Source organism: Limanda limanda, chromosome 6, assembly GCF_963576545.1.
Source record: "Limanda limanda chromosome 6, fLimLim1.1, whole genome shotgun sequence".
In the NCBI taxonomy this organism is placed as follows: domain Eukaryota; kingdom Metazoa; phylum Chordata; class Actinopteri; order Pleuronectiformes; family Pleuronectidae; genus Limanda; species Limanda limanda.
Genome location: NC_083641.1, coordinates 10119312 through 10143738, shown reverse-complemented (window position 1 = coordinate 10143738; position 24427 = coordinate 10119312). Strand labels below are relative to the sequence as shown.

General features: G+C 39.5%; 1 protein-coding gene across 1 annotated transcript in view; it reads left to right on the top strand.

The window, feature by feature from the left end:
- sez6b (seizure related 6 homolog b) overlaps positions 1–24427 on the top strand; it is a 168544-nt gene that overhangs the window by 67874 nt on the left and 76243 nt on the right. Inside the window, exon 3 of the mRNA XM_061073474.1 lies at positions 6543–6676. Within this exon, the coding sequence (XP_060929457.1) occupies positions 6543–6676 (134 nt within the window). The remainder of the gene's footprint in view (positions 1–6542; positions 6677–24427) is intronic.

Here is a 24427-nt window from a genome sequence, read left to right as displayed (position 1 = left end):
ATAGAGCAGGACAAAGAGAGAACATTAAGAGCAAAGGGAGAAAATATCCACTATTAGTATAGTGTTCCTAATGGAGTGTCCAGGGAGTATAAACTGCACCGCATTAGATTCTTATTCTGCATGTCTTTAATGTTAAATACAATATTGAACAAACTGCTGTTGTGTTTGTGGGTTGAAACGAGAGCCAGTTGTGTTTGGGGGAAGTGTGTTTGTGTGGGTGGGGGGGTGTTATCAAAACTGAAAGGAATCTAGAAAAAAAAGTTTAATTTCTCAATGGAGTGATTAATTTCAACATGAAGCCAGACCGCTCCTGCCAAGCTTGAATTGTTCCCTGGAGGACCCGTTCTGTAAATCATAAAGCACTGTCTATGAGCTGCACTGGATCTTCTTGACTGTGCAGAAACGGTGACTCTTCAGCCTATTCAGTTCAGACCAAGAGAGGACATCGCAGGGAGCAAATCCGTCACTTCAGGTTGTATGCTCCAGGTGTCCTCTCTTACCCTATCGGACAGTCCTTCAAAGGTCAAACAAAAGGAGCCTGCAGAATAGATTTGACATGTTATGTACTCTTTCATATTTTTTCATCACACCAATTCTATAATTTTGTTGTGCTTACTGTCAATTCCAAAAATGCCTGTAAATGGCCCAGTCCACTTTTACATACCCTCCCACACCTCTAGTTGGTAATGCAGGTCCACAACCGGCTTTGTAGTCTTGAGTTAGATCCAAGATAAATCAACTTACATGATCAAAGATGTTTTTGACTTAACTGTTATCTCAGGCTGAGTAACCATGACTACTACTGATTTACGTGTTCACAGTTCACAGTCAGTGGCAGGCTCCTTGACTTGGCTGGTGTTTGCCATTTGCTTTTTAAGCTCAACATTTCCTTCATCTTTACCGCTTCTCTTTCAAATCAGCAGTGATATATATATGCCAATATGAACAGGCATTACAGTTGTCTCAAAAGTTGAATAAAGCAAAAAGCTTAAATGGGCACCCTGCAGTTGTATGTCTCCACCAACCAATGCAGTGTCATACCACATACACTCTTTTCTAGACACATACAAGGTCACCATGCCCTTGAACTTTGACCACTGATTTCTAATCAGTAAATCTTTGAGTTTATGTAATAACTGGTCAAAATTTTAAGAGATTCTTTAAAGGTCCGACAAGGAACTCGTGGATTTTGGCGCCTCTGTGGACAAAAGCAGTAGAGTTTCCACTGTCACTTGTCGTAAAAACCTCGGTCTGATCATGTGCCTTTGTTTGGGAAGGACTGAAAAAAAGGCACACGTAGCGAGCTACAGAAACACACCAACGAAAACACTGCAACATTGCAGCCCTCTTTTGTTTTTACTTTAATAATATTACATGAGAAACATGGACTGCATCAGTTTAAATCCTCTCTGCTCCAAATGCAGACTGAGAGAGTGATGAACCAAAGTGCGACGAGGTGGGGAGGTTCAAAGATCAAAATGCTCAACGTATTCATATAAAAATAAAGATACATAAAATATAAACCAATTTGACTGTACAGACAATCTTCTAACAATATTAGAACATAACCATTGAGTATTTACACAGGTACAAGAAATCCATACTTACCCCTCCTCTTGCGGGCAAATGGAACATCCCACATGAGACAAGACCAAGTCACTCAATGTATGGGGGCTAAAAGTTGGCTTTAATTTTAAACACCATCACACACAGCTGTTTGCAGGATGCTAAGCGATGAGGTAATGCATCGAAATTCTCATTCTGATCACACCCATCTTGTTTGTAAGAGACCTGGAGTTGGCTAGGAACAGACTCGGGAGTGCTGCTTTGTAGGTGTTACCCTTAAGCCTAGCCCATAGCCTGGCCCGCCTTCCAGCGTCTGTTTCCTCTCCCTCTGCCTAAACATGGGCTTTTCCAGTCTGTCGTAAATCGTTGCTCTGACATTGCGAGTAATCTGCTCCGACCACAGACTTTGGGTCTCATTCACTGATATGTTCGCAGAAATGTTCTTACTCGCTACTTATAATAAGTTCCTGTGCAAAATTGCCACCTAATTACACATCATGACACGTACTCTTCAACCAATATTGTTCTCCCCACCTTGTGTACGTCTATTCTAAAATGACAAGTGCGTGTATTAGCATACTGCCATGCATCTATTTCTCTTTGTAAGGACATCCGTTTAGATATAAGAGATAGAAAGGTAAAAAACGTATTTCAAAACAGCAGGTTGTGTAGGAGGTGGAAGCCACAAAGGGCACAATTTTCTGTAGTGTGTCCTCCGGAGTGACCATGTTTATAAAAAAGTTAAGCCTGGGCTGCAGCAACTCAGGTGGTGAATGCTATGTCCCCTAAGGTACAGACGGTGGTAGTAAAAAAAATGACTGACATCAAAGTTGATGGCAAAAACAAATTGCAGACCAGAAAAAACAAGGAAACAGGAGAATGAAATTGCGACGGGAATAGAAAATATTGAGAAACACTAAAACATTTAATGTATGTCCTCGCAAATAAACAATCGTATTAATGTGTGTGTGTGTGTGTGTCATTCGCTTAAGAAATATTATGATAAACCCATATGGAGAAGTGAATAATTTCACATTCAGTATACATTTTGAAATAAGGCATTTTAACTTACCATCATTAAAGACACTGCATTAAGGCATGGTGAGTCAGCACTGCAGCTCTGACAGGAAGCCCCATATTTGGCTTTGTGTCTTTGTGCCTGTCTGGTTGTGGTTCTGCTCTGGGTGGTAAGGGGATGCCATGAGCCATAGGTGAGTTGTGCAGGACACACAATGCCAGGATAATTCTGCACCTTCTCAGGTTTATTATGGAGCTTTCCCTCACACAACGCTTGAGCTGCCCAGATGTGCGCTGTATCAAAGCGCGTGTGTGGGCATGAATGTCATTGTAGCGTACAAACAAATCTAGGTAAGAACATTTTGATGAATCCCAGCTTTGTGCATCGACACACGTAGGCACGTTTTAAGCTCAGATTTGTGCAGACACACTCTTGTGAATGAGGCTGATTGAGAGGTCACAGTGACCTTGAAGAATTGAGCATTTGAAGAACAGGGAAAAAATGATGCCTCCTGCCAGCTGCTATTGCCATAAAAAACAAGGTTGGATCCTTTTGTGTTCCATACAGTGTCTTATTGCTGCCATGACATTGAGAAACACATACATCCAAATCACAGTATAAAGTAAAATGTTGATTTCACATTATAACGTAATAAGTTCCTATATTTTGTTATGTCATTCGTAATTTAATTAACATGGCTCAATTACACAATCTGATAAAGTCTTCATGCCTGGGTTGAGACATGGAGAGATTCTGCTGTTAATTAGCATGAAGGATGATAGTGTGATAAGAAGACAGATGAGTCTGAACTCCTGAAGGTAGCATCATTTCTGACTGATCAGCTGGAGGGGCACAGACTTCTCTACATGATATGATAAATGGTGACACCTTTAAACCTTCATTACATGAAAGTTTGCTTGTCGAAATATTATTTGTTGTTTTAACCATAACTGGTTCATAACCTTTTCTATTATTGTAACCTCTAACCTTGAATATGTACTTTATATATATAATTTATTAAATATTTGTATTAGAAATATCTACACATGAAATGTCATCTTTAAATATATATTGTGAGGATTCTTTCAAAACTGAGATACATACCCACCACAGCAGTCCTCTTTCTCTATCGAGACTTCATCAAAGGATGTTTTCTCTTTGGAGTGCACTCACGCTGTCTCCACACACTAAACTAATATTGTATCTATTTGCATCTCTCACCACCACACAGCCATGGGGCTGAAATAAATTACAACAGCATTGCTGCCTCACCAACTCTTAATCAAGAGGTCCAAACAGGGACCTCAGCATAAGACCCTGAAATTAAGAGAGCGGACGGGGAAAATAAATATCAGGCTGGTGATTCCTTGGTGGATTTTGTAGGAAGAGCAAGAAGGGAGTAGCTTAATGAATCAGCTCATCTGTGTGCAGCGTGACAGCATGTACAAAGTACAGACAGGCAGTACTGTCTGCTATATCCAAATGAAGCTTGGGCAAGTCAAAATTGGAGGATGTCTTCCTTCAACTTCTGTCTCATTTCTCCATGTGTTAATGTTGGCTATATACTCCTGATCTATTTCTCTCAGACAAGTCCACTGTCCTTCACTGTCAAACCTTTCCTTTCACAGTCTCAATTAGTGATTTAATCCCAGAAAATGCGATTCCAGAATCTTAAACCATATAAACTAATATATAGAAAACTATGTTTAGAATGCCCACTACACCCAACTGAAATATTGCAATTCTTTCCATGTGGATGTAATTGTTACATTTTGCAGTCGGTAACCATTGAAAACATGTTCTTTTTTTTATCAAATTAGTGCATATTTGCAGGAACACAAATGACTTCATTCCAATTGCTTGTAGACAAGTTTGCTATATAGATGGATCACATTCCAGTTTTTGTTTCCAAGGACAACCATGCTGAACACAATAACAGGTAGGGATGGCATCTGATGATCTGACAGGAACAGAGTTTTTGGCAAGCAGGACATTCTGAGAAACGTATTGTGTTACTTTTGGCTGACCACAGCAGCAAGAAATGCTGGCAGAGACGGCAGTACACGGCAGATTACATCCAGCAGTATTATATCTCGAAGCTGCACTGAAGAAAGATGGTCATTATCTCCATATTTCTCTCCGCTACTGTTGCAAAGTTCAAGCTGCATCAGACGTTTATGTTATCTTCTTCCTAATGTATATTACCAAAATGGAACCACTCTGGTAAGAACTGAGACTCAGGTACAGAGAAATTCACGGGAACAACAATAGAATTAAAAACAGTAAGGTCTGTACACACACACGATAAGTCATGCACAGATAAATAATCTGATAAAGGAAAACAGTATCAGACTGGGATAAACTCCAAGAAACCAACCAGAAAAATAAACCCTGAGGGCGGACACGGGGAAACAAAGCAATATACACTATACATAAGGAAGAACACAAACTGAGAGAGGAACACATGGAAATCTATAAACAAGTTCAACCCTTTGGTCAGGATGGAAACCCATGTTGCAGAGTTGTTTGGAATATGTCCCATTTGTTTTTATGATAGCTGTAGATGTACCTTAAATAGAAGTATATTTCTTGTGATTTCAGGTCAGCTGATTCTTTTTCTTCACACCTTAAATCACTTCCACTCAGATAAATCTCTGTGTTTCCGTCTCAACCGTTGCATCCCAAGTTTCTTCCTCTCTTCTGTCTCCTCTCTCGCCCATTCACTCACTCAAACTTCTTCTAACTTGATCAAGCACATTTCAAACTTGCTTGGTGTTAATTACAGTAGTGGTGAATGAATAGCTTAATGTAGGCGGCTGCCGTATTTATTCTCCCTAGCAAATGGGGTATGTTTAACCCTTGTGACCTTGTTATCACTGAACTCTACCTGCACCTGGTTTTTCCTGCAAGCAACAGAGCTCCACAAACTGTTTAACCATGGACATTCTATCTCACAGCAGAAGATTGTCAGGAGCATGGTATAAAATGATTGTATTAATAATTAAATATTCTTTGTTAGTGTGTCATTTTGTTTGACTGACATGGTGGTTCCATTTGCGGAAAAGCAATACCAGAGACAATATAAAATAAATTTTGTTTTGGAAATCTTTATTTTGAATTTCCGTGCAGACTGAGATGCATTGTTCCAAAAAAAGACAACCATCCAAGAATTTGCAGAAGAAAGTGAGAGAGAAAGTTTTAACACAGTTGTAAACGGGTCAATTTGATTTGAGTGTTAGGGTAAAATGTGTTTATGTGTCTTCAGCAAGATGAGCCACATGAACAACAGGCCAATCGAATTGAACCAATGTTTTTATATGGGATTTACAATCATACAGCATATGAAGCATGTTATCCCTAATTTGATTTGAAGGCGCCAAGCAAGACAGACATTTCATAAATATCATTTGTACACCACTTTATAGACCCGGGACATTCCATGTCTGTCAGCCAGTTCTGACTACCAAATGAATAAATTGATCATATTAATAGTTTGCCAGAAATAATACACTGATAATTTTGCTGATGTCAGATTGTTGTTACAAGGGATTCAAATTTAAAATTTGGTCTTAAAGAACAGGTCCGTCAAAGTGCTCGTAAGAAATTGGAGCTCAGCTATGACATGATCTCAATTTGGTTTGAGATAAACCAATAATATCCAAAATTACATCTAATGGTTTTTAGAATAACTGAATTAAGATTATGGTTGGTAAAAGATCACGGTCATGGTTAAGAGAAACAGACCACTGTTGGTGGGATTTGTCTCAGTGCTGTTTCAGGAAGCATTCATTGTTGCCATGTATACATTTATCAGGAAAAAAGCTCTAGTCATAAAAAGCCTAAGATTACCTTTTCTTGTGTAGATGGCGATGAATGTAGTACTAGCGTGTATGTGTGTGTGTGAGTCCTCACTGCTTCCATCACAGTAATCTCTATGCTGCTGTGTTTGTCCTTGCAGTTCCCTGCCAACTGAACCTGACCGGCCCAGAAGGATACATAGAGGCTCCACCACAGTCCAGCTTGGCCTTTCACTCCACTGTGGACTGCAGCTACATCATCACTGTTTATATGGGTTATGGAGTTGAGGTCCAGGTAAGAACCAGGCTTACTTACATTAATCCAGTTCTTCTCCTGATACCCACTGACAAAAAATGTCACATGGATGTTAATTACAACTCTTACACTCTATATAATACTTTAATCATTCACTGTATTAAACAACCAGAATTGCACTCAGTAGTGCACATGACAAAGGCAAAGAGTCCACTTAAATTCAATCAAGCCTTAGTAAAAAGCATATCAGTCTGAGTCATCAAGATCACTGCATTATCTATCAAGAAATTCAAAAAAAATTTTGAAAAACATCTTGCATGTTGAAAAAAGAAAAAAATGAAATCCAACCCCATCCTCTTAATTGAGTCAAAATTAGGTTGAAAATATTTAAATAGACAACATATACATTTAATATAAACAGGAATGAAAATACAACATCTTTGCCCTTAGGATCAAATTTGTAACTCATTAAATCTTTTTGACTACTAATAACAGAAACAGAAGCTTATATTACGCTACATACAGAAAAGGTAAATTCTAAAATAAAGCATACAGCAGCCCCTTCAAGGCATGAAGACAGAAAAGACAACTGAGTGGAGAGTGTAAAGAAAGGCAGGTGGTCATCCAGCATTCATAGAACCAGCGTTGCATCTGTAACTATTGTTTGGTTTTGTGTTATTGAAGAGATGAAGACATTTACCAAAACATGTTGAGCAGTGTAAAGCAGTGCCCCTGCAGCAAACACACATTCAGAATGAGAATGATATCTAAATTACTTTTTAGATATCGTAAATAGTATCTACTGTTCATATTTTGCATATAGAGTTCGTTGTAAGCATTTTTTATCGTGTCTATCGTTCATTCGGTGTATTCTGATAAAAAGTCTTGGGTTTATGATATGTTAAAAAGTATTTTGAATGGGGACAGGACAGATAGATTGATGACACTTGATTTGCACATGACATAGCTGGGAAACTATGAGCACACACACACACGCACACACACACACACACACACACACACACACACACACACACACACACATACACACACTATATGCTTGGCATACAAAATTCCCAACATAAGGTGTTGTGCATCTTGTTACATATTTATGGTATTGAATTATTCATATTACAGAGCAGATTGAAAATAGAGGCATGGTTTAAAAAAATCCAACAAATAACTGCAACTGCTTTGAACTAAATTGCACCACTGTTAATTTACATCCAATGATTATATGTCTTTAAGTGAAAACATTATTTTAGAATGTTCCTTCAAGTACTCAGACTCTTTGCTGTGGAACAGTGCTATAAAACCATCTGAAAACTTGGATTGTCTTCCCATTGGCCATCCTGCCAGACTGAGTAACAGAACAAGAAGGGCTTTGGTCAGTCTAATGGTCACTTGAACAGAGCTTTGAAATTCCTCTACAGAGATGACGACCATCTCAGCAGCACTCCACCAATGAAGTGAGCATGAAGCCACTTTGCTTAGTATTTGCCAGATGGCCTTTAAAGGATCTAGCCTGAGGAAAAATATTCTCCAGACTGATGAGACAAAACATCTCCGGGCAGAGCTCCAAAAACTATGTCTGGTGATCATGAGTCACTGCTCATCACCTGGTTAACACCGTCCCAAAGGTGAAGCATGGTACCCACAGCATTATGCTGTAGCAGAGGCTTCTCAGTGGCACAGTGAGGGGGCCAGAGGGAGGGTTGAATGCAGAGAGGTCCTTGATGAAAACCTACTCATATGCACATGACTGTCATAGTTCATTCATGCATCCATTCCTTGCCTGCCTGCCATTTCCATATCAATAAGTCTCCTGTTGTTGTGTAGACTGTGTCATGCCCACCTGCACTGCAGTAACCCCGGCTTTCTCACCCTTTAGCTAGCCGCCTCTTCCCTACCCACTTACTCACCTGTTCCCTATTTCCCAATGAGCAGATAGTTTTTATACTAATACTGGCATATTTCTACTCATTCTCTGCTGGATTGTATTATTTTCTTTCTACACATCCTTATGCCTTCTCTATTTGCCTTTTGACTTTTTCCTCTCCTGGCTTGTTACCAACCAGTGCCCATGTAATTAATTTGCTTCCTGTTTGCCCTTGCCTGGTCCAACCTGCTGAGCCTTGATAAAGCCGAACTGTTTTGAAATTTGCAATAATTTTCTCTGAGTTATTCTATTGAGTCCTCCTGAACCTGAGGTGTGACACATGACCCAAGATTATTTACAAATTTTAGTTGCCAAAGTGTTGTGAAAGTGTCAATTTTTTTTTTAAACTTTTACTACATTTACAAAAACAACAAAAAGTAGCTTTGCCTTGTAATTGTGGTTTGTTTGGTGTAGATTGATACCTCTTAAAAATTAAATCTACAACTTAGTGAGAAAAAGAGATAAGAGGTCCAATACACCAAGGAATAGCTTATACCAGCATATAGCTGCTAAAGAAGTGCAGTGGAGGTGGCCAGTGTCACCTCCGCAAATGCTGTTTGGCCTGTAGACAATGACAGGTGCTCCAAATGATTACAGCCACTCTATTCACTCTAGGACATTCAGTGTCATTTTAAAGCATCTGACCTTTTTGGGGAGGCTTATGTGATGATTTAAGTAGTGCCCTTGTCTGCACCTGAAAACCCTCATTCACATGATTAACTCCTAGAGCTTTGCTTCCTGCTGCTCATAAAATATACAATGGCCATTACGCTGCTGAACCTCCAGATGCCTGGCCCAATATATTTAGGATAAAAAATGAATATGAGGTTGCAAATCATCGTCAATGATGTCTCCCAGCTGCTTCCTGTCACTGATGTGGAGAGGAAGGAACAGGAAAAGAAAGGAAGGGGAAAACGGTGTCAGAGAACCAGACAGTGAAATGAATAGAGAAGTGGTTGAGGCCAAATAGAAAATTAGAATGGAAAGACATGATGAGCACGGGGGGGGGGGGGGGGGGGGGCGTAGGTTTCTTTTCAGAAATCAAAAAGGAAAGAAAAAACTGAATCTTATTAACAGGGATGTTTTCCGGAAGACAGAGGGGCTTGAAAATGCTCCTCGTAGTGACTGGTAGCTTTTGATGTGTGTTCTGATTACCAGCCATTAAACAGAGGCTTAAACTGGACCATAGCTGGAAGGGAACAACTTCCCCTTGCATTAGATCATGCATCTACTAGAATTGTACCTATACACTACCTACATGATTTGAACATTTTTACAAGATTCCCAGATTAGGAATAGGGCCGCCATCTTCTCACATAGCCAGAAAAAATTTACAATGGCCTAAATTTGGTGTCTGACATGCAGCTACTAATCAATTGACATATTTCTTCAATCACTGTGAAACAAGTTACACCCTGTAAAGAAATAAACCCTAACCATAAACTTTAAGTTTATGTGCCGAACCATGATCCTCCTTGATCCTTACCCATAGCATATTTACTGACATGGCATAGGTAGTAATGGAGATTTGTTGTAAGAATGGGTAGTCTAAGTAATACTAGGTTTAATACCTATACAGGCCACAACATACAGAGATCACCCTAAGAGAAAGAATGCAGGAAGTCTTTTCAGTAGTTCTGCAGTTCTGATCCACTTATAGTTTCCTCCAGACACAATGCACTGCCAGCTGATAACTCAATGTTGGTTGTCTGTCATTGACTCAATGAAAGATTGGCAGCATGCTTGTCTCCTTCCTTCACACTCTGGTGTCAGATCTTTTGACAGTTAGCAACCAATCAACAGGACAAATCACCACATGATCGTGAAATTACCATATGCAGACATTATAAAATTGCTGTCATTTGATTTATAAACATTATGTTGGTAAATATAATCTTGAGTTTTGCCAAATTGTCCTACAATTGCCTTCCTGTCTGGTCACAGGGTTGTCCAACCATTATTCTCAGGAAAACAGATTGACGGTAACATCACTCACTACTGATTGATTTGGGCAAAACAAAATGGGGCACGGGCTAAAAGTGTCAGACTGAAGGAATGAGATGAAACAAAATTGGATGCATTGGATCTGATCATCAGACCACAATAAACCCTCATTCCCCAGGTGAAATCACACCCTTGGGTAAAATAAAATGAGTAGAATTGGGTAAAACATGATGAGTGGAAAGTCAGTGAATGAGAGTGGAGAAGATTGGGAACAGATGGTGAAAAGAAAATCAATCGGGGAAAGAGAAGAAAAAGAACGGTGAAGCAAAAGATGAGAAGAGGTGAAGAGGTAAGGAAAGCATGCTAAAAGAAAGGAGAACATCCAGATCCAGTGAGGAGGAAATGAGGAGCAGAAAAAGGACAGGTGGGGGGTGGGACAGGGAGGAGAGGATAAAGATGAGTGGGAAAAAGAGGAGGTAAATATCAGATATCTGAATATATATACATATATATTTTTTTTTTCAACTCAGGTGTTATATATATGCAGTTCTCTCTCCTCTGCAGTTTACATTCATTATTAAAAGTGACTCCAGTGAAAAAGACTCCGCAGATGGTGCAGCGGTAAATTAATTGCTCATGGATTATCTGTCTGTTCCTTTAGTTTGTGTACGGACCTCTTTAAATGTGCCTTGGTTAAAATGTCTATCAGCGTCTATTCCCTTAATTGAATTGAGTTCCTTTCCTGGTTCTGTGGATTCTAAATGTTGGAGCTGCATCAGAGATGTCAGACGCTCCAGGGAGGTCAGTCTGAGCTTTCAATATACTACGAGATAGCTTCTAATTTGTCTTATCAAGAAATCACACTCATTAATCTACTTCAAAGGTCTTTATTAGCCCTGGCAAATCACAGGTACCTAATTTGATTGTCTCTTTATACAAGATAAGCAAGATTTGACTGTGATGCAGGACTGTGATAAGAGGGATTACTGGGTATAGTTTGGACCCTTTTACCATTGAAGAAACCCTGCAGCGGTAGTGGTACAGTAAAGCTCTTATATCTCCAGCTCAGGGGAATTGTGGGATTATAGAAGCAGATTCAACAGTCCAAGTCTGAGGCCTGAGGTTAGTCATACATAGTGGCAATTTCGTATTATAAAGTTATTTGTAAGGACTTGGGACACTCGGCTTGAAACACGACCATCCCAGACAAACCAGGATCCAAAGTTTCCAGTGTCTCTTTAGCTAAGGCTCAGCAGAAACATAGATACTGTGCTTCTAGGTCATGATCAAGATGAGAGGTTGACAACAACCTCTAAAGTGATCAGAAATGACATGCATGTTTAAACAACCATATCTGTTATAATTGAAAGACTGTGTTTCACAGATGAATGACACAGCAGTAGGGTTGCAAAGGGGCGGAAACTTTCCCGGAAACTTTCCATGGGAAGTTTAGCTCGGGAATTTGGGGAATTTTGAAAAAAAATAAAATACGCAAATTAAACGCTGAGCAACAAAACATCATTCAAAACTCTATTTTAAAGATGCATGGAATGCAGCACACGCTGCATGTTGAGTTTCAACCCTCCACTGTGCATTCTTCCATCACATGCACAGATAATTCCCAGCATCCTGCACACTACAGCACTATTGAGGCCTGCTGTAGTGTGCAGGACTAGTCAGGTAAGTTTCGATGATATTACTCTGGAAAATATATTAGCATGCTGATTGAGGATTGTTCATCTGTTCATCTAGCCTATTTCCATACCTTTATCCATCAATTGTAAAATATGTTTACAGACAATTCCAATCTATTTTATCTCTGGCAATGCAGTAGCATTTTTTTACAAACTTTTTTCTCATCTTATTCTACAGAACAATGCCACGTGCACTATCTCATGTGTGGAGGTATTTCACCCCATCCAATGTAGAAGGAAAGGCTGTGTACATTTGCAAATACTGTGCAAAGACCTATGTTAAGAATGACACAACGATGCAGAAGCATATAGTCAAGTGCCCAAAGTTTCCTCAGGGCTCAAATCAGCCTATGACAAAACAAAATGTTTATATTTATGTCTGTATATGACAAGGTAAATACAGTTAGTATTAGTTACCCACAACATTTCCAGTTTATTTCGTTAATTCCCATATATTCCTGTATATTCCCGTTAATTCCCGTTAATTCCCATGGCAAGTTTCCAACTTTGAATATTCCCGGAATTTTGCAACCCTACACAGCAGTGCGACTTTTTCAGTTATTTCTATTTCCAGTCATGGCTACAGGATCTTTTGATCCTGTGTTTTTTCTAAAGATCAGAATGAAAAACATTTACTGTCCACATTTCAAGTTAAATCATCTGGAAAAACACAGATAAGATATTTAAAAAAAAAAAAATTGCCTGACGTCCAAATATTGTTACTGTCTTGATGGTGATGGTCTGAAAGTAACCAAGACAGTTGCTTTGTGCTTGGTACCATTTTGTGTCACTTTGTAGTTAGTGTAAGGTGCAGTCACATTTGAGTCACTGCAACACAAGGCATTAAAGCTATTTGGTTTGGAATAGTTGGTTTTAAGAAAATCTATGAGCTATTGGGAAGAAGTAAAGAATAGTAGTCTCCTCTCGTTCCAACTTCAAAATGATCCTTTCAAAGTTTTCGAGGGTATGCCAACAATGTCACAGTTATTCACTTCGTTCCTGACAAACATGAGTCATAAATCACATGGCTACGAGAGCACCTTTTCAGGGACACATAAACCGGGTCTGTATAGGCATTAGATCAAACCACTGGTACTTCCATATATTTTGACGAAATGAGTTTCAAAGAAGATGGTATTTCATTCTGAGTATTTTATGAGTTCTATGAAGAATCCACGGTGGGTGATTTTCTTTACTTTATTTTGATGCATGCATACTGTATTGCCTACTACTGTAACCGTGTCAGAAAGAACACAATCTTTTTTAAACATATAGTCTGCTTACAGGGAGGACTCGTGATGACCCATTGATTTGTGGTGGATGTAGGTCCAATGTAGGTCCAATTCCAGGTCTTTTCTTTGTTGTAATGGAGTCCCCCTTCTCGACTGTCCGAGGGAATGAACATGTTTCTGTTTGCATCAGCTCTGATGATCAACTGCAGGTCTGGACAGGCTGTCCGATGAAATGCATTAGTAACAAGGTAATTTGCTATTCGAGGCTATTCCAATGCATGTACAGGACTATAGCACCTTCTCACTGAGCAGGTCCTGAGGGTCTGCTGGTCTGAACTCTCAGTGTATGAATCTGGGTTGGGACAGCACTCAGAATGTGTGAAAAGTGCTGTCGGCAAAGGAGAGAAGGGAGTTCATCACCCCAGCGAGGCAGCCCTGGGGTGAGCTTTGTTCAATCTTCTCTCCTTCACCTGGCCGAGCCCCCCCGAAATGCGTAGGAGCTCTGGGGTCGCAATGCTTATCTCAAGACTTAATAAGACCTCGTGGCGACAAAAAGGCTGCATTACGTTGAAGAGCTGAGACATGTGCTGGTACTGTGCAAGAGCATTTCTGCAGGGATAGTCGTCATTGCAACAAAGTTGTTATTATTCGCAACATAATTGGGAGGTATTGAATTATTTTTTTATCATGGATGAAAAGATACTTTTATTAAACAAATATTCCCCAATGTAGTGATAGGGAAAAGGAAATCTAGTCTCTCTCAAGTCAGTTCATAATGGGGAATGTTTCCCTTCACAAAATGCCTCAATTACAAAATAGGAGTGATTTAAATTAACCCTGTCCCTTTCTTCAGCAAAAGACACAAAGAAAAACAAAAGCTCTTTTTACACTAAATGTCATTGTGTGCACCGCACATAGAAAGTGTTGTCCAACATTGCTGAATGGGTTAAGGAATGGACATGGCAAAATAGTATAAATATATCAAATACTTTAAAAATGTACTATATTATTTTAGTTAGACTACACACGACCACTGGTTATAATAATATTGTGCATTCCGAATTTGCTTAGGAGTGTATATGGAGTGGAGAGGTTGTGTGTTCTTTGTTGTCTCTCACATCCTAAAATCCGCTGAATGCCAGTCTCACTTGTCCTGTCCTGGTGCGATGCAGCTCCAGCCACTATTCTTCTTTTATTTATATTAATATGATGCAGATTATTTTTTAGACTAATTTTCAAGTGTTACATTAGCATTACGCTTTGTATATTATATATGTAATACACACATATGCATTTATTTAATATTTAGTCATAAGAGTATCTTCTCTGAAGAGCACTCTGGACACTGTGTGGGTTGTAAATGTGTCTATAGGTCAACTGGCTTCAGTATTAATACTGCTGGGAGCTGTGACACAGTGTGTTGTGATTACTCTGACAGTCCTCTTGTTTAATGAGAACCTTCCCGGTATGTGTGTGCAGCCCAAGCATGAATCCCAGCTGACCATATAAAGACCAAAGCCAAGGCCAAATAGCACTCTCCCTGAAGAGAGCTCCAAACAGATACAAACAACAGTCAGCAAAGGTTTGGCCGTGCACAGTGCAGGGTATTGACTGATGGATCAATACCTTCAACTGCTTTAGCTGAGCCAGACTCCACCTTAGTTCAATAAAGCACAGTTCTATCTTCAGTCCCTGTCTGGGCTGATGGCAGAGATTGATTAGGGGGCATTTGTCAATGCTGAGACAGTTTGCAAGAGAAATAGGTAACATACACATCCTGTGGAAGCAGCTGCGCCATCGCTTTTAGCTATTTTCCTGATATATGTGCGGGCTTCTCTGCTTAGTGGTTAGATTGTAATAATCACCCTTCGTTGTGTATTATGAATGGCTGAGCTTGGCTGATGTTGCTGTAAAACCACTGAACCGTGTGTGCATGCCGAGGCCTGTAGGTTTATCGTGTCGTCGCCCTGGACTAATCATCCCAGGCATGCTAAACGAGGAAGGCGCCGAGAAACAAGACAGAAACGACACACTTGTGAAGGACACCTGAAGGAGAGGATAATTAATTCAACCTTAGCTGCACACAACCACTACACTGCACCATGCTACATTATGCATAAGCTGCATTACCATAAACATGTGTATCTTTACCCTTTGGCTCGTTCATTACTTTGTGCCGTGCCAGAAGAGGAGAGGTTCACTTGGGTTTTTTTCTTCAAAGAGTTAATTGCAATGGAAACACTATGGGAAAAAAATCCTGGCTAAAGGCTAAACTTTGCACAGTGCAGTAAAGAAACACACTTAATTTCCTCTTTCATTCGGCTGCTGTGTGTGCACAGCAGAGCATCCAGTTGTGAAAAGGAAAGCTGTTAAGTCATTGAAAGCTATTAGTGGCTTGCCAGTTTCTGGGGGGTTTTCACTCCACCAATACCCATACAACATTCTGCAAACTACATTCTGCATTAGAGATTTACATTAAATGGTAACACTCGTTGGCAGTGATCAGTATGACCTCCATGTACTGCAGTGGTAAAGTGAAGGGGCGGAGGATGGGCTTGTAAAGCATTCGCCTTCATCAGCATCCTGCGATTGTGTCGCACCTCAAAGTCAGCTTCTACATTTTTATTATTTGCCCATGGCCACCATTTGATAAAACCTTTACCCAAAGTCCTTGGACATTGGACATTTATAGTATGACTTTTCATACAGGAGAGCTGCAATTAAAATTTATCTTATAATTAATTATAACTAATCTTAACTGCAAAATGCCCTCCGTGTGGTTTCCCCCCCAAACTTCAGTCCCTAAACCAAACCCCTACCAGGGGCTCCATTACTTTTCAGCACCAAACCTCCCAAAATATAGAGTTTTGTGACCCCCACTGTCCCTAGAGGTAGCAACTTTAAGGTAATTCACAAAAAAGAAAGAACAATGTATCCTATGGTGCTGTAAACTAACCTGCTTCAACTGAGGCATGAATAAACAGTAATAACGGTAATAACGAAACTATGCAAGGAGTTGTATAGTAGAGGGGTCACATGAATAATGAGTAACATGTATTCGGAGCTGCAGCTACTGCCTGTCAAACAGTAGCTGTCAGTCATTCGAAACAAAACTAAAAGTTATAGGCACACCAGTGCAGGACACAATATAAAACCGCCGAATGTATCTGCTGAAACATTTGGACTGTCACAAACAGTGATTACTAATACTGAATGAGTCCGTTAAAGGCTAACAGTCAACATTAATCAAAAAGGACATTGTTATTGGGTAATGTCTTACATTTCAGTCAGCACAAGTTCACTATAGATGCGGTAGATGTAGTTATCCATCTGCAGAGATTCCATAAGAACAAGGTCACAGCTCAACCGTCCACTCCATTGTCCCTCCCGTGCCCTTGTGCCTGTGCCATCCACAGTGCTTTACATCACTCAGAGATGACAATCTAATGAAAGGTCCTTGTACCGAGCTCATGGCGCCTTCAAATGCATTCTGCCAAATAGCTATTAAAATGCCCCACACTCTGTGATTGCCTCTCAGAGAGGAGGAAATTGGAGAAGGCAATAGATTGGGGCGCAGGATTAAAAACAGTGGAGGAGTTGATTAGATTGCAGCAGTCTGACAGGATCGCATTGACCAGAGGAAAGGATACAGTGTGAGGAAGCCGCCCAGCGGGCCCACACTGCATGAATATATACATTTCATCATTCTCACACAGACAACTTTTTTCTCACTCATCAGGATGCACTATGTCAGTGTATAAGTTCTATAAATTTTACTTTACATATTACAGTTCATCATTTTTATACAGCTTTATTATGGGTTGTTTTGTTGTGTTTAATTTGTGTAATAACACAAATATTAAAACAATATGATATGATCAAATAAACATAGCCAGTCTATGTCAGTGTTTGAGCAGAGTCACTGGTAGCTGTGCTTCCTTGAATATCTCAGGTATTACATGAGAATATTTAGAATTTAAAAATAATCATTGGATTAGCTATTGAAGGTCATAACAGGCAAATGATAGCTAATAGATAAAGACCTGTATGCAGCAATATATATATATATATTTATATATATATATATCATCTATGAGGCTCAGATAAAAAAGGTAGCCATAAACATATTAATTTCAAAAACTAAAATTTAAGTATTTCAGCTGTGAAGAATGAAATGTGCCACAATGTTAATTTGGAAATGTTAATTAAGGTGAATTTAACACAAAAAGCCTATTTAATGGTCCAGGGTGTTTCCAAGCCACCTTCATTTACTTACGCCTTCCAGCTATGATACAGTAGTAGCTCAGCTATCTAGTAGATAATAACTTCTGTTAAACTGTAATGTAAGTTTATACAAATTTTTCCTTTTTCGTTCCAAACTTGGTTTTAGTTCCGCTTTCATAATTGTTTTGCCTATTTTCGGGGGATCACTGCAGTCCGATCGACATCCTACACATCAGCATATTAATTTAGCAGTTAGCATTTATTCCAATAGCAAGATGTCTGAAATTATAAAACAGTAATCTCTTCAAATGCTGCTGACTCTGACCTCATTTTGACCAGCTACAGTGTTACATTTTCCTGAAGCTACTACATCACCAGTCCATTGGTTTTCTAGCCCCTGGTTTGAGAGGCTCTGCAGTGGAATACTGTTGTATGTGTTCAAACTCCCATGATGCATAGCCCACACTGAACCAGGCCAATCTCCCTTTCATCTGTGGAAAAGCTGCCTCTCCCTCACGACTCCAGTGTTTACGCTCAGACGGTGAGCGGCTCAATGAACAGCAGTCAAACAGCTCCATAGACAGCAGCGTTCATAAAACAACCCCTGCACTCCTCCGCCACTGCCCTGGAACAAATCTATTGTAGTGCCAGGGTGCTCTCTGTCTCTTCCTCATAGAACATATTTTAAATAATTAAACTTTTAACTTTAAAAAAGTTGTTCCTCTCTTTCAGTTTAGAAAAGCTTTATTGTATTAAATAAGCTCAGTGTTGTGATGACTCATTTCTACCATTAATAGCCTATTCAGAATCACAACAGCAATTATGAATTGAACTATTTGTATGATATCAACAATGATGGTATAAATTACCATGTAAAGACAAACTCGTCGCAACAATGTGCCTCTAGATTTCAGTTCTAGAGGCACTTTCTTTACTCTTGTCAGTGTGGAAAAGCCCTAGAGACACAGGCACTTGTTCTAGTCTTGTTTTGAGATAAACTATGTATTACAACAACTGTTGAATATATAATTTTGTGGTGTTGTCGCTCTCCTTCCATGATATGTACAGCAAATATACAATAGACACTGAATAAATCTCCCCAAATTTGTTATTTATTAAAGCATCTAAAAAATTAATTTGACTGTAGAAACCAAGGAATGCATACAAATTTTTTTTTAAAAATTACACATGTAATAATGTCATAAGGAAACCCAAAGTGTATAAATAAAATGTAAACCACAATGTATCAATAATTGAGAAAATATTTAGAAAAACAAACAAAAAATGTTATTCTATAAAGGTCACAATGAGTGAACAAAAGATATATGACTCTAGTTTAAAATGGAGTATACATAATGTAACCATGTCAATTTCATAAAAGGTACATAATTAAAATATATGTGTAACAATTTAACCAAATGTAGTACATGATGTCGAGAAGAAAGAAAACAAAGGAGCAGAGAGTAACGCTGTCGATCTGCAGGAACAAATATACCAGAATCAAAATCATATGCACAGTCACTTACATTTTTTACATGCAGACACTTGAAATCTTTTAGCAGATGGTATTTTGTAGTCAACAATATTGCATCACCCTAACACTTGCTTTTTGTCAGACACACTCCTTCTTTATTCTCTTCTAGCTCCAACCCTCATAATTTCCCTCTTATGAATTTATTGTTTGTGCTGGAGAATTCTATTGGCCATTATCCACTCTGTTGCTGTAATATGATAATGCGCTTTTCTTTGTTAAGAATTAAAAATAAATTAAATCATGACTTCTCCAGGGAGAAAAGAGATCAGTGATGAGTGCTTTCTTGCCCAGCAATGTTTTTCTCTCCTGTCTGGCTCATCCTCGTCCTCAGAAAAACCAGCATAGACTTGAGAGAGGTTCAATTATAGGATTTCCATGTGGAGCCTCACTTAACATCACCATGGGGAGCAGAGAAACATGGAGTTGCACTTAATTTGGCAACAGGGGAGTCGTGACTGTATCATCTGGTGATTGTTCCTACCGCCGTCAGCCCGGGCGATGGTGTGAAAAACACGCAGTGACACAGATTGGGGTTGCTCTTGACTCGGTATTGTGCTGCTTCCCAGAAAAAAGCAAGTGGGGCAAATGCTGGATGTGAGACTGCTGCAGCGGCCACAGGGTTTTGATCAGTCCTGTGCCGAAGGGGCATTTCTGGAATGATTCTAGCATGAAGCTATACACCAGCTAAGGGTGTAAGCTGCTGCTCATGTGGTTGTGGCTGGATTTCAGCACAGCTACATTGACAAAGGTCATTGTGACAAAATCAATTCATACAGAGCATTTTACTTGTCATACTTACTTACTTTTGCATAAATGCCACTTTGCATTCAGGACTTTTACTTATAAAATTGCTTGTTGGTAAATACTCATAAGTAAAGGATCTGACTACTTATTACACCACTGACCACTGATCTGACTCATTTTTCATCTTTGGTACGTTTCCTTTGAGGGTCACCGAGGGGATATACAGAGGCAACCATCATGCTCGCATTCAAACCTAATTCTAATTAACCGTAACTGCATGTCTTTGAAGCTGACATATCCGGAAAAAACCCTCAAAGACAAAAGGGAGAACATGCAAACTCCACTGAGAAACAGCCTGGTTGGTCAGCACGTTCAAACCCAGAACCAGGACCACTGCACCACCATGCTGCCCACTGATCACTGACCTTAATGCTTTACAAAGGCTTTCTCTTCATGTAACTGCAGACTATGCAGAGCTTTTTAGAAACAGCTAGAGTGAAGTTAGAAAACCTGGTTTATCTGGAATAAAGATTGTATACACCTATCTCTGTCTATGTCAGTCTTTGACCACAAAAACAAATTACTAAAGTGATCGAGTGGTGGTTTGACGCAGTTGCCAAACCTGCTGTAGTTTATCAGAGGACAAAGGAGAAATCACTTTTAACTCAATCCGAAGGGTGGCGGTTAGCATGCTGCCCCCCCAGCCTGACTAACACACTGACTGCTAGAGTGTGCAGATCGCTTGTTTATTTGATTTTCAATAATATTAAACTCATTGCATGTCCACATTTTGAAAAGATGAAGGGGTCACGATACATGCGTTCCACATACAGTCAGACAGATGTTTGCAGAATTAGTAGATGGATCATTTGAAGGCTGAATAGTTCATATTATTTTTCATCTGTCATCTTCCCAATTCACTCTTTGGTCATTGCTAGGTTTCTTGGTGTTTAACTGCCACGCTGGTGAATCAGTGGACAAGCATGAAGCACTGTCATTTGTTACTTGTCATCTGCTCCTCAGACTCCTGCATGAACGTGGTGGCATGTGTGCATGAGAAAGCAAACAAAACAAGGACCTCATAAAAAAATGCATTAAAAAAACACAATTGTTTTAAAAGTCAAATCTTTAGGGAATCAAGTTCCACAGCAGTCGAGATTGGTCACATGTCAGGTTTTTGACTCTGCTGGACTCGACCTGTGTACTCAGACCTATGGGCTTCATCCACCTGATGTTTACAGATCAGGAAGTGGGAACTTTTACCTATACTCCACACTAAATAGAGTACGGGTGTGTTCTTGAAAGGAGGCATACGCTTGAAAGGCCGGAGAGTGACGAGTGAAGGACACAAGCCTGTTCCACCCTTCTCTCTCTCTTTTCGGAGTCTCTTTGCCCTCAGCTCCGCCTTTTGTGAGCGCCCATTGTTGGCTGAGGATTTGAGGCATGTGTTGTGGCTGAGGTAGGCTTTTTAGATGTGCACCGTGCAGCACTGCACTTAGAAATTCTCTCCGCCGGGCTTTTTCTGATGTGGGTGTTTTTTATTCTGCTTTAGGTGAGCCACGCTTGATGGGTCAGCTATCAGCTCTTTGCAGCCCTGCACATAAGGCTTTTGATTCACCACTTGAAGACACACACTCATGCTGGCTTTCTCTCTCTCTCTCTCTCTCTCACACACACACACACACACGCTTATATATACATGTACACATCAGTGGCTGTACTCACACCTTTATGCACAGTCTCCTTCCTCTTCCTCTTGCCCTTGACTTTTCATTTTGCTTTTTAGAAACTCCTGTCTTCCCTGCCTTTACTAACGCTTCCCTCTGGGTCCTTTATACGTAAAAACAAACTGAAAAATAGGATTTTTTTTGTTTGGTGACAGAGTGATCATGAAAACCCAAGCAGAGGTAATACTTTAAGGAACAAAAGAGAAAATAAATTTGAGGGATGGCGACAAAGATTACAGCTGTCAGAAGTCAAGGCTGAACTGAACGCACAGTGTTAATAAAGGTACCTGCAGGCACGTGCACAGATAGAACCCTATAGTGGTGCTTAAGCACCAGCCCTTTTGCCCTGGATGAGAAAAGTGCCCTTCTGCTGGAGCCCAATTTTTTCTTCATTCATCAATATTTAAGAAAAAAAATTACTCTCTCTGTCATCAATTCCCACCCAATGTGTTTTGATATCTGACGGGGCATTTATTTGAGTTCTTGTGAGAATTTCGCCCCGACATGCTCCGCTGGCCCCGCCCTCCCCCTCCTTCTCCCCTTCCTCCTCATGCAGCTGAGCGCCAAACGCTGCAGCCACTTCTCCTCTGACCCGCAGCATCAGACAAACAGGTAATGACGCTGTGTGTGCAATCCCCCGACTTTGTTTGATGAAAAATTAACCACAACATTAGCGCCGCAGAAAACATTACGTCGCAACTGGTCCGACGTTTCCTTAAAAAATAAACAAACAAAAAGCTGAAATTCGTGATTTCAGAGCCTTTGCGCTGTTTACTGCCATTTGTCATGTTTAATGAGGAGAGAGAGGGAGAGAGATACAGGCAGACAGACAGACAGACAGACAGACAGACAGACAGACAGACAGACAGACAGACAGACAGACAGACAGAGAATTTAAAGGCAGTTTTACTATTCTACAAATTAAGTTCACTAGTTTTGTTTCATTTAAAATCGTAATTATTGAAATGAAAGGTAGGTCTTAAGTTGAGCTACATGACAGTCTGTTGAGGCATATTGTGGTATATTATTAGTGTTGTGCTGCTTATACTTCAACTCTGTCAGAAAACAGTAAACAAAAATGTGTGTGTACTGTGTTGTCAGCTTTATAGAGATTATGTAAGTCACTCTTGATTATTATGCACAACATTTATTTATCTCATTTACAACATTTGCAGCATAATGCCAAGAAAAGACAGACTCCAAAAGCAGAAGGACAGGGAACTGCAACAAGCAGTTCAGGGTAGCAGCTCTCTTTTTTATTGGATCAGGCCATCAACTAGTAAAACAAATGAGGGAGAATGAGTAAGTTTTTATTGATTTATTATTATTATTTTTAATTTCATAAACAATTTTGGCGATGGGTGCCCTTTTTTTTTGGTTTGAGCACCTGCCCCCCAAAATGTCTGTGCACGTGCCTGGGTACCTGTATGCTTGTTTCTGCTCTGAGTTGTTCCATTGATTAGAACTCGGCTTGTGTTAACACTCTATTGACAAAGTGAGAAAGATATAGCAACTCAGCTAACGCACGGAAACACTGAGGAGAATGGGAAAACTGCCTAAGAAATCAGTTTCTTTGTAAAAGCTATTCTTAAAGTACTGTTTTGGAATAATCAGAGATGATTTGAATAGTTTGTTTAGAGTTTTGCAGGTCACAGAAAATAAAAAATAACAATATTTGAAGCTCATGTGGAAATAAAATAGTTGGTTTTCCTAACTTCAGCTCGTTATTTTCCCGTCTGCTGTCAAGTCATTCAAGATTCTCACAAAACTGGACACAATATGACAGACAGTATATTCCTAGGTTATTGAAGGTTAAGTACTCATATTAATAACATTTAGCAAATGTAAGCCGAGTATGAAGTTAGTAGTTTTCAAAATGATAAAGCAAGAGCAGAAGGCTGTCTATGGGAGATAAAACCTTTTTAAGCAAAGAGTAGAAGAAAAATGAGTCAGCCATTGCACAAAGAGTGGAAATAGCCAATACAACAATGTGGAATGTCTTCAAAACGTAAAAAATATGAGGGTACTTAACAACAGACATTGAACAGGTCTGCCAAGGACAGCAGCAGCAGCTGTGAGAGCTGTGAAAAAAAGCTAAAATAACTGAGAGTGAAACTAAACCACCATCATCCACAAGGCAGTAGTGAAGGTTCACAGTCAAATGTTGAAGGACTTAAAGCCAATTCATGCTTCTGTATTCAAGCTACGCTGTAGCCTACTTATAGACGTGTCTCCTACACAAAGCCCTACGCAGTAACCTGACGTGCACATCCCCAAAGCTGTAACTACGCATTGAGGTGACAATTAGAGCTGTGATTGGTCCACTTGATAGCATCTTCAACAGACTCTGCACCAGTATTGAATTGAGTTGAAGGGATGAACATGGACACGTCTTTCTTTTCTTCGTTGTAGTTATTTAAGAAAACTTAATTGCAGTGTGCCAGCGAATTTGTAAATAAGTGAACCAGAAACCAGAAGACACTTACTAGATTAGATTAGATTAGATTTCTTTATTTATCCACACAACGGGGAAATTCACTTGTTACAGCAAAAAGAGAAAAACAGAATTTAAATAACAGTGCCGAAGCAACAATAAAAAAGAAAGATAAAAATATATACACTACTAAACTACACATAATGAGAGTAAAAATATACAGAAAACAAAAACAACCTGCAAAACAGACACTGTGCAAAAGCAGGTGGGGAGAAAGTGGAGTGATGTAAGTGTTATTGTAATAAAAACAAAAGTATT